The sequence below is a fragment of the Cuculus canorus genome, chromosome 4 (assembly GCF_017976375.1).
Source record: "Cuculus canorus isolate bCucCan1 chromosome 4, bCucCan1.pri, whole genome shotgun sequence".
NCBI classification, from domain to species: Eukaryota; Metazoa; Chordata; class Aves; order Cuculiformes; family Cuculidae; genus Cuculus; species Cuculus canorus.
Window position 1 is genome coordinate 51,202,854 of NC_071404.1, and position 16,562 is coordinate 51,219,415.

The 16,562-nt window shown below is 40.9% G+C and overlaps 1 protein-coding gene across 4 annotated transcripts in view; it reads left to right on the forward strand.

Moving 5' to 3' along the window:
- BMPR1B (bone morphogenetic protein receptor type 1B) overlaps window positions 1–16,562 on the forward strand; it is a 158,243-nt gene that overhangs the window by 127,405 nt on the left and 14,276 nt on the right. For all 4 annotated transcript variants that reach the window (XM_054066081.1, XM_054066080.1, XM_054066078.1 and 1 more), the window contains 4 exons: window positions 4,610–4,712; window positions 5,662–5,764; window positions 12,218–12,314; window positions 13,105–13,243. In XM_054066081.1, coding sequence (XP_053922056.1) covers window positions 4,610–4,712; window positions 5,662–5,764; window positions 12,218–12,314; window positions 13,105–13,243 — 442 coding nt within the window. The remainder of the gene's footprint in view (window positions 1–4,609; window positions 4,713–5,661; window positions 5,765–12,217; window positions 12,315–13,104; window positions 13,244–16,562) is intronic.

The following is a 16,562-nucleotide window of genomic DNA, read 5'->3' on the forward strand; positions in this document are numbered from 1 at the left end:
TAGAGGCAAATTGGGAGTCAGCCAATTTTCAAATTAGATTATTTCAGCCAGTCTTCACAGAAGAATATGAACTTCCTAGTTTCTGTACATAATAAAATCTTACAGTTTTTGATCATTTTTAAATACAGTGCAGAAACCTGTCATATTGCTTTGGATGGTAATGAAAAGATGCTCGTTCTGATATCAAAACCAGGAGTATAAATAGGAGGGATGGGCAAGAATAATAATACTCATATAGACTCAGCTGGAAGTAAAATTTAAAAGATGAATCTTTTCATCAAGTTATTTACCCATCTTTTATCATAGGCACAGAGCGAGGGAAAGATGTTACTTTTCCAAGTTATATATTGCCATCCCTGGTTGTATCACATACATAGAGAGCAGGACAGGAAATCTTCAGCAGTCAAGTTTTGGTAGCTGAGGTATCACATCTTTTGTGAGAAATGGCTGTTGGCCAGCAAGGACATCTGTGTGAACAGCTGTAAAGCTGTTGGCCTTCATTCCTCTCTTCTGACATCCAGTAGAGGTCCCGGTTAAGATCAGCTCGCTCTTCCTGGTAATCTGTAATTGTAGCAGTACCATCTACATCAGAGTCTGTCAGTATTTCCTCAATTAACCTCTCTATTTTCCTGGCATTTGACTTGACTATAAAAATTCACTCTCGGCAAATATATGAGATATCAAATCTGTGCTTATTAGTGATTACATCCAAAATGTATTTAATCACTGTCCTGCACCATACTCTGATAAGGTGATGGTTCAGTGAAAGCTAGTGAATGTGTATGCAGATGTATTCATCAACAACAGTCTAAGAAAAAAATAATTATATACTACAAATTTTTGCTAGAGAATATTTTTTTCATATTGCTTTGCATGTATCAGCATGTGCAGTCACCAAAATAAACATAAAATTAGAGATGATGCAGATTTACCTGGCTTGTGTCTGACTTGTTATAATAGTAAGAACAGTTTCATTTCTACTGTGGGCAGGGACAAGGTAGGGTGACCAATAAAACAGCAGCAGTATGCTGTGGCCTTTACTTGCAGTGAGTGATCCATCTGACATCCTGTGAACCAGGATCATAGAATCACAGAATAGCTTGGTTGGAAAAGACCTTTGAAGTCGTTGAGTCCAACCATACTTGTCCACTATTAAACCATATCCCTGAGCACTTCATCTACCTGTCTTTTAAATACCTCCAGGGATGGTGACTCAACCACCTCACTGGGCAGCCTATTCCAGTGCCTGATAACCCTGTCGGTGAAGAATTTTTTCGTGGTGTCTAATATGAGCCTCCCCTGGTACAAATTGAAGCCACTTCCTCTTGTCCTGTCACCTGTCACTTGTGACAAGAGACGAACACCCATCTCACTACAATATCCTTTCAGGTAGTTGTAGGCAGTGGTAAGGTCTTCCCTTAGCCTCCTCCTCCTGGAGCAGGCTAAACAACCCCAGTTCCCTCAGGTGCTCCTCATAAAATTCTCCGTTTATTCAGTCCCTTCACCGGCTTCATTGCCCTTTTCAGAATGCGCTCCAGCACCTCAGTGTCTTTCTTGTAGGGAGAGGCTCAAAACTGAACACAGTATTCAAGGTATGGCCTCACTAATGCTGAGTATAGGGGCACAATCACTTCCCTGGTCCTGTTGGCCACACTGTTTCTGATACAAGCCGAGGTGCGATTGGCCTTCTTGGCTACCTGAGCGTATTGCTGGCTCATGTTCAGTCGGCTGTCAACCAACACCCCCAGGTCCTTCTCCTCCAGGCAGCATATCAGCCACTTTTCCCCAAGCCTGTAGCACTGCACAGGGTTGTTGTGTCCCAAGTGTGGAGTCCTGTTAAACCTTATCCCGCTGGTCTCAGCCCAGCGATCCAGACTGTTCAGATCTCCCTGCCTTCAAGCAGATCGACACTTCCTCCCAGTTTACTGTCATCTGCAAACTCGCTAAGAGTGCACTCAATCCCCTCATCCAGGTCATTGATAAAGATATTGAACAGAACTGGACCCAGCACTGAGCTCTGGGGAACACCACTTTTGACTGGCCTCCAACTAGAGTCATTTACCACAACTCTCTTGGTCCAGCCATCCAGCCATTTTTTTTACACAGCAAAGGGTGCGCCTGTCCAGGCTAATGGCAGCCAGTGTATCAAGCAGAATTCTGTGAGAAATGGTGTCAAAGGCTTTACTAAGTCCAGATACACTACATCCACAGCCTTTCCCTTGTCCATTAAGCGGGTCACCTTGTCATAGTAGGAGATCAGGTTAGTTTTGCAGGACCTGCCTTTCATAAACCCATGTTTTCTGGGCCAGAACACCCGATTGTCTTGTGTCTGCTGTGATAACCCTCAAGATGACCTGCTCCATGACCTTCCCTGGCACCGAGGTCAGACTGACAGGCCTGTAGTTCTCTGGATCCTCCCTCTGACCTTTCTTGTGAATGGGTCTAACATTTGCTAACCTCCAGTCAAGTGAAACTTCCCCAGTAAGCTAGGACTGGGATGGAACCGGATAAGGGATGTTTCTTTCTCTTCAGAGAAGGTACTTCTGTCTTTCACACAAACATCTGAAGAAAAATCAGTAAGATAAGTTCTTATATTGCATGAAATTTTTTTCTTAGAGGAAGAAACAAGTGTTTATTCTGATCAGCATTGGTATTTTTAGTTGTGTCATACTTTTCCTTCATTCTGTAACTGTAAAGAACATGATTTATCTTTATTGTTGGAGCTTTATAACTTTTCTAATTTTATTTGTCTTTAAATTTGGAGTAAAACTTTCAGAGGCACTAAAGTACTTGAGGAACCTGAATTTAATTTTCAAAAATGAGTTAAGGATCAGAGTCTCATGGCAAGTCAGAAAAACCAGAAATAAGCCCACTGACTTTACTACTTCTTTTTTCCCTTTTGCAAACAATTTGCCTTTTCCTTTTCCTGTTTCCCATTGGTCAACTAAGCATTTTGGGTTTTCTTGCTGGGGACTCTTAGCTTTGGAGTCCGTTTTTGTGTTTCACTTGATTGTGATTTATTGTTCTGTCCCTCTGTTCCCTGGGTTAAACTTACTCATTATTTTGAATCCAAGGCACCATGCAAACAAATAAAATCTAATCTAACATAATATTGTACTCTAATGGATTCCTTACAGTCTCTCTTCTTGGCAATCTATTGTTATCTTTTAAGCTTAAGCAATGAAATCAAGGTCGTTGTTGCCCAGAAGGGTTGCAGTCTCCTTTGCCTTACCCATGTGCACAATGTCAAAGAAGGGTAGAAGTCATCATTCGCTTCTTGGAGAAAGTAATTTGTAACATGCAACTGGTTACTTTTCAAATCTAGAACTCAATAACTGGTGATAGATTATTATTTGAAGTAATGAGTTTACTGTGGCTAGATCCTGCACTACTAATATAAAAACATACAGCAAATGTTTGACATGATCCTATCCAGCATCTCTCTGTCGTGTAGCTAATACTTATAAATTGTGTTTATCTCTTCTATGTGTAACCGTGCTTCTCGTTTCCTATATCTTCATTGCCTTTACTGTTGCTGCTCTGTTAAGACTCTCCTTTCATTCAAGTGAGGAGTAAATCATCTGAAATTTTGCTATGTTTCAGTTTTCTAATCCTTTTTTCTTTTTATTTCCTTGTTTTAACTGGGTTTGTTTCTTCTCTTCTGAAAAATACTCATTGGACCTAATAACCAGTGTTATTTTCCTGGGGAAATAACAGACTAATTTGTTTTTATGTGACTTAAATGTCTTATATTAAGGAGTTTTTTCTTTATTTTTGGATGCTCTTCCTGCAAATCAGTCAATTTTTGTTTCTCACACGCATTACGTATCTCCCTCAGAGTGGTGAGAAATTAATGTGCAGCAGTCTTAGTAAAATGCAGCAACCCTTTTTGTGCCCTCTTTCTCCTCTTTCTATAGCATTCAGGCATTTGACCTTCATCAAGGAAGGACATTTATCACCAGCACTATCTAGCCATCTGTTAGTATACTTGTCCTCCCTGGTGCATGTTCTTGTAAACGGAAGCATTATGGATCACTTTAGGCTTATAACCCAAGTAAACAGTTGAAGGGTGTTGATGATAACTCAAGGGCTCATACACAAGTGTACTGCAGTTTGTAGTATGGTTGAAACAGGAATCACAAATCACTCTTAATAATATTTTATGCTCATTATCTCGAAGGTGTTTGTTTCTTCAGATCTCAACTGTGGTGCAGATACCTGTGCCTTGCTCCCATGTGCAAGGCAGACCTGTGGTAGCATTAAAGTTTGCATTTACCTAGGTCTTCAAAAATCTTAACATACTAATGACGACAGGCAGAGAATTTAGATGCTTATTAGTGGGGTTTACTGCTGTGAAGTGCTGGAAAGGTAAGTGTGTCAGCTGTGAGGCAGAGCCTCCTTTGTGTACGCAAGAGCCAGTCTGCATTGCTCTCAGCTGTTGGATTGCATAGCGAGAGGTTGCTTCAGGTGCCCAAGTCTTTCAGCTTGCCGTAGTACGTCTCTCTGTTAATGGCAGATTGGCCTTGCAAGGAACAAAGTTTAAAACTATATTTAGCAGCACCTTTGTCCCTTCAAAGCCTTTTGCTGATTTATCCTTTCCAATCCTCAGCACTGATGGCTACTGCTTCACCATTATAGAAGAAGATGAGTCTGGTGGGCATTTGGTCACCAAGGGATGCCTTGGATTAGAGGGCTCAGACTTCCAGTGTCGGGTAAGAAAGACTTTGCTGCCTGAATGGCGCTTGGTCATTTAATAGTTTTCAACTGAAGTGCAGTCAACAGACATTACTATGTCCATGTTTTTCACTTCTGTTCATTTGATAGATTCTTATTCCACATCTATTGCTGAGGGAGTGAATTTATATCCCTGAATGGTTCTAACAATAACTTAAAATTTTGCTTTTGTCACTGCTGTCACTATTAACTCTCCTGCTCAGAGGAAGTTTAAATTTAGAGAAATGCAGTCTGATACTTCACGTGGCCACAGTAGCTAAAGTTAGTTAGGATCTTATTTGATGGGCCACAGCACAACCTTTATGTCTTACATGCAGTTGTAGTTTGTTTTTGAATTTCTGATGCTAGAAAATCAAGTCAAATGGTCACCTGATGGAGAGCAAATTTTGCTGTAGAAATCAAAGGAGTAGAGCAAGGTGGCTCTAAACTGCCTTTTCTAATGTTAACCCTAAATGACGTTACGTGTGTACAGGAATAGTCTAACCATCAAAGTCCGTGCAAGGTATTTTACCCAGCTTCCCAGGACAGCAGAAGCAGCAGCTAAATTAGTCTGTACTGCAGTTCCTGTATTATTCTGTCTAAACTGTTTTGAATACCTATGTTAACTTATTTTTGTAATTTAAGGCTAGCTGATAGACATTTGACTTTCACAGTCCGGTCTTGCACCAGTAGAGTCAATCGATCCCTTCTGCAGCAGTAGGGTGCAATAGAAACACATTAGGGATGAATTAATCTCTTTATTATCTACATAAAATCTTTATTCCTGGGGTATACTCGTTGGTAGAAATCCTTACTCTGCACATCCTGCAGATCCGTAACAGACTGCAGTCCAGCTAACAAGCACATCTTTCTCTCCAGTGCCAGAATGATAGTGTATATTTACAACACAGATAATTACTTTGTTTTCTATCAAATTGTTTGTTGCAGGACACTCCTATTCCACACCAAAGAAGATCTATTGAATGTTGCACAGGTCAAGATTACTGTAACAAACACCTCCACCCTACCCTGCCACCACTGAAAAATCGAGGTAAGGGGAAACAAACGCAGTTCCAAGTAGATCATTTCCTGCTGTTGCTCTTTGTGCCTTAAGAGGAAACAAAGCCCAAACCAAAGCATTCCCCTCCAACTGCACCTGAAATAAACTGCATTAAAAAGTACCTCTGAATTCCTGTAGGTCATGTGGGGAGCAGTGCCTTAACCCGCAGTTGCTGATAGTTACTATTGTTCATATTGCATACATACAATGAGCACTATAGATGCATTAGAGTCACATGATACTGTCTTAGCACAGATCTGCTTGCTATCAGTGATCATCCCAAAGGTTTAGGGTAGTTGTGGTGGAGGATGCCTCTTGCTGACTATGTTTTAAGCCTGATAATAAAATTGAATCCACTTTCAAGCCCCTGCAACATACATTACTGTTGTTCATAGTTCCATGCACATCTGGGACCAGGTGTCCAGTGGTTTATCAGTCAGTTCAAGTTGACTGAGGTCCATTAAGCTTTTATTGTTTAAAAGGCCTGATAATTCAGCCTTAGGACAATAACTAGTCACTAAAACAGATTTTCTGTTTGAAAAATGGAGCTGAAAATAGAACACAGAGTAAGAAGTCGTGCACTGATTTATTTTTTTATTTGTTATTTGAGAACGAACGGGCGTGTATTAACTTAGTAGATTCTGAGGCAAGGTTTTAGCTTTTCTGTTTGCTTAAGCATCACTTTCTGAAAACTATTAAAACTATCTTGGCTGGGTGTTGCAGAACACATTTTACAGAAATGTATTCTAGGTAAGTGTAAATTCATCCATGATAAACTCTTGGCATTGACAGCAACCACCAAGATTTGTGGTGGTCAGCATGAAGTTTAGTCTGAAAGAGACAGCTCAGTTTGCAGGAGAATTTGTAATCATGGCGTTCTGAGTTGAAAATCCTGATCAGTGTGCAGATGCACTCTTAATTATGGAAACAGCAGATACTTAGACAAATGCATGCTCAGAGAAAGCCTTTACTTATGCAAGCTGTTCCCTTCACGCCTATGAAATTGTGTACAGATGGGCTGTAGAATCAAGCCTGTGGAGAGTAGTATGTAAATATTTCACTGTTTACTCGCAAGCCATTAAGTCAATGAAACCTCATAAAATTCTGACTTCCAATGTAAGAGTTATGTATTACTTTGTTGGTTTTTTTTCATTTTAAAAAGTTCTTTGGACTGAGAGAGAAGCTCCAAAAGGAAGTCAATATTTGTTCACACTTACTTAGCATATCAATAAATATGATTTCAATTTGAAAAACACTGCCATGATTTCTTGCTCCTGACTGAGTTTATTCTATGTTAAAAGTACTTAAAAATACTGAACCAATGCCTAACACTAGACATCTGCCTTATTAAGATTTTAGTTGTTTGGCAATACTGTCTGCTGCTTATATAGAAAGCAATAATACAAGCTTTTGGTAATGGCAGAAGTTGTTTGGATCAATGTTGGTTTTGCTCTGTGTTTGTATATGGTGTAAATAAAGCATCACTTGGGCACCATGGCGGCAGACTCATTAAATAGCAGAAAGCATATTTGTTGAAAGAAATATTTCATAGAGTTGGAACAGGATTCTAGCCGCTCTGTGTTGCATAGTTGTTTATTTTAGCATGACAAACAAAAGGCAGTGTATTCACTCAATATATTCTGGAGACTTTTGTTTGAAATAAGTCGTCACACTACTGGTATCCTGATAGTATATTGTGGAAATACATAGAATCATAGAATGATTTGAGTTGGAAGGGACCTTAAAGGTCATCCTGTACCAACCCCCCTGCCATGGGCAGGGACACCTCCCGCTACACCAGGCTGCTCAAGGCCCATCCAACCTGGCCTTGAACACTTCCAGGGATGGAACATCCACAGCTTCCCTGGGCAACCTGTGCCAGTGCCTCACCACCCTCACCATGAAGAATTTCTTCCTAATGTCTAATCTAAATCTTCCCCCTTCCCATTTAAAGCCATTCCCCCTTGTCCTATCACCACATGCCCTACATTTCAGGAGATACTTCATTAAATGTGGCTGGACAGGGCTGAAGTCAGCACCTTTACTAAAGCCTAAAGTAAATATGTTATTCCTTGTGCCAGGCCTGTTTTAGGTTGCCATTGTTGTGTCCTAGTATGAAAGCTCAGAGAAAAGCCATAGTTTGAACTGTAGAGTCTTACTACAGCCACTTAGAAATACTGCATACAGATAGATGTGTGCAGATTTATACACTCTACTGCCAGTGCCCAGTACTATGGCTGTGATCGTTGTTTGTGTTGGAAACATTTAGATTAGGCTGTGATTGACTGAGTGCCATTAGAATTGTGTATCGTATTCAACATAAACTGTAAGTACAAAGAAAGAGGGGATGAACTTCAAGCTTCTAGGAACAACCTTCTGACCTCCAGGATTCCATGAAAAATATGTATGTTCCTCAGCATTTAAAAAACAAACAGAAATTTGGCTTCTGATGAACTTATGTCTGAGGTCATGTCTCACGGGAAACGGAGTCCAAAGAGAGCATCCAGCTGCAGGTCAGAGGTTGCTGAACTGCAAATTAATGCATGCACCAAGGTAACATCTACAAAAGCAAATGACTTGTGTTCTCAGAGTGCTTTTCCAGACGTGGCATGTGCTGGAAAGTGTGTTTCATCCACCACCCCATGGAAAGAAAGGAGGACCACATAGACAAAAGTGAGAGCTAGAAGAATTAGCACTGGTCGAAGCAAGATTTGTTGAGCAAGATGGAAGAAACAACATCTCAGTACAGAACTAGCAGGATAAAATACCCCTGAGAAACCGTAAAGTCCTCATCCCAGCTGTACATCTGTCTTATTAAGGAAATGAGAGTCTTAATTGAGTCTGATAACAACACCTCTGCCTTAAACAATAAAAGGTATTCCTGGAAATCCCAGCAAAAGTGCAGACTGAGAGCAGTCAAAAGAAGAAATATGTCTTTACTGATTTAGAGCCTATATAAGCAAAAGTGGTGGTGCCACCGTGTCTGGCTCCCTGCCTGTAGAGCAAGTGATGAATGGGCAAGGGAATGATTGGAGGAATGATGGGTTTGATGTGTGCACACAGTCTCCACGCCTCAGATTTCACTGCAGTTTTCACTCGGATAACCGTAACATTGTGAACTGGAGGGATCTTGGGGAGGGAGGAGATCCTTCCCTCATTTTAATAAGCTGACTTCTCCCTTAAACCTACTGGGTGACATTTTCAGTGTTCTCCTCAGCACGGCCCTGCAGATGGCAGAGTGAGGGGAATGAGTGGTGAAGGAGAGGGTGATCACAGGAAAATAACTGAAAGGCAGCTTGCTGTCACCCAAACCCCTTGTTTTGTTGCCACCTCTCCTGTTCTGTTCTGATCACCACTGGCACCAGCCGCACCACTGTTTTCATACAACGTAAAACTGTTAACGTGCCATTTGCTGGGCTTCACTATTCTCAGCCAGCTGAGATATGTGAAAAAGCTGACCAAACCTACCGTGCATTTGTTTGTGCTCCCCCCACCATGCTCCTGGTAATCAGTCACTGCTGCCTCTGTGGAAGCTACTGCTTATTCTCATAACTCCGCTACTAGGCAAGTTGCAGTTGCTGAGTAACATAACACTAAAAAACACAGTGCTAGACTTCTTAAAGGACAGAGCATGTCCATCACAAACTGGCACCGGCTGATACCCATAACAGTCTCCACTATGGAACCCACAAGCCACCAATTAAGTGGACTCACAGCTGAGCTGCCCCATTCCTTCACCTTGCTAAGGAGGTGGTGAAAATGGTTTGGGAAAGGGTGGTTTGTCTGCTCTGTGGGGGACAGGACATGCTGTAGCAGGAGAGAAAAGTTGGTCTCCAGCAGCACCAGGCTGGCTCAGTTCAGCAGAGCAAACAGGCATTGCTAGTATAAGAATGGGGGCATGCTTTTAATCTTGTGTTGTCCACGCGCCAGCGGGTTTATGAAGTCCTCAAGTGAGCAAGCAAATGAAATTCTGCCAAACCACTTTGAAAAAGCAGGAAGTATTTGAAAGGTGAGACAATAGCTCACTTATCATCAGTATTGCCTCTCATCATTTGTAGCCAAATAAATAAAAAGACATATGGAAGTTATTCTCCTCTCCTGTGAAAGCCAGTTGCATGCTCATGCTGTGTGTAGTAAGCCACTACTAAAGCTATGTTAGCTGACTTCATCAGCATGAAGGGCATTACTTACTGCACGAGTACAAGCAGGGCTGCTGCTGCTGTCTGCATCGGTAGTCCCAGCATGGAGATCAAGATACATTCCTTTAAGTCTTGCATGCCTTTCTTGCACTTGCTTTACATAATTGCATTTGAGTGCCAAAAAAATTGCATTTTTGGAGTCTGAAATTTGAGAGAGCTACACAGCACTTCTAAAATGCCTTCTGGCTTCTGTGTAAATTAATTGCATTTATTTACTTTTCTGAATGGGATAAGCCCATAAGAAACATTGAGCACAGACTCTGGATAATTATACCCTAAAAATGGTTGGAATTTAATTCAAGATTTCAGCATCATTATCATTCCTCTCCCAAGTGTACATACTTGGACATACACTGACAGCATGAACAGTGTGGATGCTTTACAAGTTCTGGTAGTGCAACACTTTGTGTCTGTGTAAATGCACTGACTTCTATGTTTTCAATGTCTAGCTCACAAGCATGAGCAAGATCTGAATTGCTCCCTCTGTGTTTGACATCAGCCTTCCTTACTACTAAGCACAAAAGCCCAACATCTTCCGTGGCTTATTCTGTGTAGTTGGAAAACCTTTGCTGCGGACAGATATCCAGGTTGCTCCCAAGTATGAAAATCCTACTATATGGTCTACGTGTTCTGTTTATCCTCTCCGCAGTTAATGGGCTGCTACATCTTGAACTGTTACAAGCCACACATTTTAGGGGGACGTAGCTGGCCAACACAGGCTGCTTACAAAGCATGAAATAGAGCCCTTAGCCGGGCTGAGCAGTCATCACCTCCATGAGAGAAGTCTGGATTCCCTGGTGGGCTCTCAGTTTCGCCTCGCAGCCTGCTTGGAGTGGCAGGCCAGGTAGAAATCTGCTGCAGCAAGGAGAATGATGGGCTCAAGTGTTTTACTGATAGGCATTGTGTCAGTGTCCCCTTTCAAAAGCATTGGCTGTATCTTGAATGTTTACATTGTTAGTGCTCCCCAAGCAGGTAATGGCAGGTTAAAACATGACCAGTGTGAACAAAAGGTGCATTGGTAGGTAATCTCTGCTTGTAGTGGAAAGGGGAAAGAAAAAAGTAGTTTGAGGGCAAAAACAGAAACAGAAACTGGATCTCTAAAATAAAAGAACCTGACAGTAAACCAACAGTCCCTTAGGAATCAACTTGTCTCATTACCCTTGTAAATCTGAAATGTAATAGTGCCCTTCGAGGATGAGTCGGTACAGATAGAATTCTTGCATTTTACTATGTGTTAGCGTGAAAGATGCAAAACAGCGAGGCTGAAAGAGCTTTGGGAAACATAGTCCTCATTTGCATTGTACCAAATAGCAACTTTGGGAGGATGATGTGTGGATCTACATGCTGAAATATCATCATTTTGAGAGTTTGGAGTGCAGGGGCAGTTAAAGAATAGTGCTTTGGTTTTCAGCAGAGGAGCGTGCACAGGGGTTAGGCTCCCTTGCTTGAGTTGAGAATACAAATTTGGACATTAATGGTATACTTTAAAGGGTTATATGAGTCTCCCATGCAAAGATTGACTAAAATATTTTAATAGTTTATATGTAACGGTATTTTGTACAAGTTATTTGACATACTTCATACTCTGCACGTTTTACAGAAGAGCTACAGGAAGGATAGCTTTGCCCACCAGCACAGGAAGGACTTGCTGGCATACAGGGCACTATAGAGCAAATGGAGGGGAATAGTCTTGCTCAGGTGTTCAAAACAGGTTCCAAGAGATGGATTATACTACAGTGATGAAAATATACTTTCAAGGCCTCTTATGGTCTGCCTTCTTGGGGTTGGATGGTCCCCCATGTCTTTCCTCCTAGGATAAATGCATATTTATTTTATTTTTATTAACTTCTCAATAGGATGCTGCTTAATAAGAGTGATTTAAGATAGAGGCAGTAACTTTTGTATGTCCTGGTTGATTACTGAGGTTAAGACACGGAGCTACAGGTCTTAATTGATCTTTCCATTCAGAGCCGAACAGGGAATTGCAAATCAAGGTGATGTTTTGCCTGAGTGAGAGCTGAAAAATCAAATAGGCTGGTGCTGGTTCTGCCTTGGTCAGTGAGGGTCAAAGAGGATGTGCACAAAACGCCTGAGGAATCCAGGGGTATCTTGCACAAGACTTCAGTCAAAAAGAAGGGAAACAATCTGGTGCTTGCTGCACTTTTTGAGACTTGTGTGTCGTTTGGTACTGACTTTGTGCCACCTCCCTTTCCAAAGTTTCCACCTTCCTTGTTTTTAACTGCAGACTTTGCCGAAGGAAACATACACCATAAGGCCCTGCTGATCTCGGTGACTGTTTGCAGTATACTTCTGGTGCTTATCATCATTTTCTGCTACTTCAGGTAAACAAGGAACACTTTACCAGCTTTTACCAGCTTGTTAATGTTCCTCCCAACATTCATCTTTTCATAGGCTTAAGCATTTGGAAAAAAAATGAGTGGACCTTAAAGAAATGAAATGAGAAACTCTAATGTTATGATGAGGAAAACTGTATTTTATTCATGCTAGTCACAGGTGTATCTCTGTAATATAGAACATCTTTTGCACAACGTCCTCAAAAGCCTTTCATATAGAAGCGCAGCTTATTATTTACTGAGTCTAAGAAAGCCACAGGACGAGTTTTATGTAGGGTAAATAAACTTAAGGCTTCTGAATGTGTTCAGGTGGTGAAAAAAAATGGTCACAAAACAGAGAGGGACACAGGAATTTAAGTAAATATATCTGGAATGTTATAATAATCTACATACATAATGTTTAAATAATTTGTCATGTTATTTTAAGTAGTCTCAGATCCCATGGTCTTACCTGCTCTGGCTCTTTAAAAATCCACTGCGGTCAGTAAAAAAAAACTCGGTATTTACTTTGTCTGTGTTTAAAAAATATTTAAGTTTCGGAACTTGACTGTTGCAAATTTACACCAGATTGAATGATCCTTGAGTTTTATACTTACAATTCTGATGGTGAAAAAAGTTGCTAAAAGTGAAATAGAAAAATTTGGCTATTGAGTCCAGCGTATTCCTCAGGGAAGCTGTGAGTCTATAAATGAAGCAAACTTGAAGGATGATGTGCATTATTCATTGCATATTTGTTCATTGTATGCAAAGCTAATTTCACTTTCATGTAAAATGACAGATACAAACGCCAAGAGACAAGGCCCCGCTACAGCATCGGGCTGGAGCAAGATGAGACCTACATTCCCCCTGGAGAGTCCCTGAAGGATTTGATCGAGCAGTCCCAGAGCTCAGGGAGCGGCTCCGGGCTCCCTCTCCTGGTAAGGAAGCAATATTATTTTAATGGAAGTTTAAAACGCGAAAATGAGCAGAAGGGGAAGGCAAAATGAGGCGCTAGAAATTATATTTATGTGTCCTCAGTTGCTATTTTAGTATTTTTTTCTCTCCTAGAAATGACAAGGATTTTAGCTGGAGAACAGCTGCTTTAGAAACAGGACACTTTCTTCATGTAGACTAAGCCAAAAAAGCTTTTTGTTGTTTGGGTTTTTTTTTTTATACTTCAGCACATTTCTTATTTTAGATACTGCGGTAGGGGAAGCACAGGCTGAGAGCTCACACAAATTCTTCAGAATTTACTTCACTGTACAGGATGGCATCTGGCCCACTGATCTTATTTTCTTGCTTTTCATGCTCAACACACAATAGCATTTCAAACACTGACACATCATCTTTTTGTAAAGGGAACAGTAATTCATCGAGCCTTTTTATGTGTAGACTTCACTTTGCATTCAAAAGTCAAGAGTAAATTATTTTTCCTTGTAGTGTGTTGATCTCAGAGGTTGAAGGCACAGGGATAGAGTTTGTGATTATTTCTGATCTGACTCCAGGATGGTTGAGCCCCCTGAGCTCATAATGAAACAGAAGTTTTACCTTCTATGGCAAAGTAATTCAGTTCACTAGGGATTTTTGTTTCTGGGGTTTGTTTTTGCTTTGAAGCACTGAAAAAAAAGCCAGGTTACTTATTTGGAATACTGCCTCTGAGAAAATGAATTAGATTTCATTTTCATTTTTCAGAGATGATACGTCCCTCCTGTCTCCCAAACCCATTAGTTTGTAGTGATCCTATTACAGTAGATGTTGTCCAGTTTCCAAGAACTACATGCTATCTATTTGTTTTTTGCCCATACATCTTTTTTCTACACCCTAACAAAGAAATAAAATGGAAAGTTTTATAATTCCTTAAAATGAAGCAGCAGGCTGAGTGATAGGTGAAAATCTGACTAAGGTGAATTTGTTCTGTGAGGAGTAAGTGCTCAGAGTCCCATTTAAATAAACTAACTCTTTAAAAAATCAAATTTTCTGAAAACTAACATAGCTATTGAGAAAAAAGTCAAGCTGCCCAGTGGGTGCTATAACCCATAGTCATTTTTCTCTTTTGAGAGGAGCTCCCGTCGTTTGAGTCTAGGCTTTAAGAAAGCTCTGTGATATTACATACCTGTCTCCCTCTAGCAGCCACAGGAAGGGAGGGATCATGCTTACAATTCAGGACCATTCCTAATGAGTGCTTCCAATTAATTGAATTGGGGGGGGGTACTATTTATGCTTTGTTTTTTTGCATAGTATCAGCTCCATCAAGGTCTTGGGCTGAGCTTGCTGCTCCTACCTGTTACAGTGAGAAGTAATATAGTAATTTAGAGCAAACACAAGGAACTTGGTTGTTCTTCTCTGAGAAGATGTGTTTCCAGCAGCTCACGTAGGTAGCAGGTGCCCTAGGGCATCTCATAGCAGTGCATGGCTGAATACTTCCTCCCAGAATGCCCTTGAGAGAAAAAAGCTGGAGCAATGCTGGTTGTGAACACTTGTGCTTTATGCCTTCTTCCATCCTGGTAAACTAGTTGAAGGTGGGATCTGCAGTCTTACCGGTGTTCCCAGGTCTACTCTTGCTGTAAACAGAAAAACTATCTTCTGTTAATTAAGTGCTGATAGTGGCTGAGGTGGCACCTGACTGTGTCATTGCTCAGTAGCTCTGAGAGCAGAAACCATCCTGTCTTCTTCCTGTCCTCCTCTCTGCTCTGTCCTGCCTGGAGACTGCAGCCAGTGAAAAAAGTGTTCTTCCTGAAGACAACATTTTTCCCCTCTCTCTTTGCCTACAAAATGCATACATTTTTTTTCCCAGGCTTTCCGTTTGAGTGGTGTTTTTCTGTGGAAGAGAAGAAAAACAAGAGCTATAATGAAACTTGCACTTAGTAATAGATATTTTCGTGTTTCCCAGACAGCTGCAGACTCACTAGAAATGCACAGATTAATACCTCTGGGCCCATTCCTGAAAGAAGTATGTGGGAAGTGCCTGGCGGTAATGCTCTGGACTTTATTGTGCAGGGTTTGGTTTTAGCTGCAATGTTTCTTATGGAAAGACTGAAACATCTAAAGTTATTATTTCAGGAAAGTAAGCTGCAAATGTATTACAAAATATCACTTTGTGATAAACATTAATATTTTCTTTCTGTGGAGAACATTTTTTATAATGGACAGAAGTATTATAACAGAAACAATCATTAACCAAGTTTTTATTGAGACTTTGACATTCAACAAGTGTTCTTCCTCCTGACCTGTTTGTACCTCTGGCAGAAAGCTTTGCTGCAGATCAAATGCTGCCAATCAAATTTCAAAACAAGGGGAAAAGTACAGTAAGTTGTAAATCAAGGCTTTGAGTCCACAAACTGGAGTGCACAATCAAGTTTGTGCAAGCAAGGAGAACCCCATTGGGCTTGACAGGGCAGGAAGTGTAGGCTTAGCTCTTCCGCCCCTGAATCCACATCTAAAATCAAGGAAGGAGATTAGATGCTGGGGGCATTTATTTCAGTGGTCTGTATGAAGAGTTTGCAGAATAACAGTTTGGTGTCTACCTTTTTGTGTATTTTTCTCCTAATTGCTCTTCCAATGAATTTCGCTTTTCAAAGGACTGCATAGAATCATAGAATGCTTTGGGTCAAAAGGGACGTTTACAGGTCATCTAATCCGACCCTTCTGCAGGAGCAAGGACATCTTTAACTAGGTCAAGTCACTCAGAGACCCATCTAACTGGACCTTGAATGTTTCCAGGGATGAGGCCTTCCCTACCTCCCTGGGGAACACAGTGCAGTGTTTCACCACCCTCAGTGCAAAAAATTTCTTCCTTATATCCAGTCTAAGTCTACCTTTCCTTAGTTTAAAACCATTCCCCCTCGTCTTTATCACTGCAATCCCTGATAAAGAGCCCCTCCTCATCTTTCCTATAGGACCCCTGTAAGTACTGGAAGGCCTCTATAACATCAGCCTTCACTTCTCCAATCTGAACAACCCCAGGTCTCTCAGGTTGTCCTCGTAGGTGATCTACATCCCAGATATAGGGATGAAGTTCTCTGTAAAAACATTGAAATTACAAAAGGTTGTTTTATCTGAATTCTCATTTGCGTTACCTGAATACATTTATCTGAAGATCAGAAAAACAGAATGCAGAAAATAGAAATAGCTGGTAATTGAGTTGATTCCACTCAGGGAAAGGAAACAAAGGACCATGTAACCTTACCTGGCTGTACACAAAGCTCAAGCAGCAAAATATACAGATTTAAAAAGAAATAAAAACAACACAACCCCACT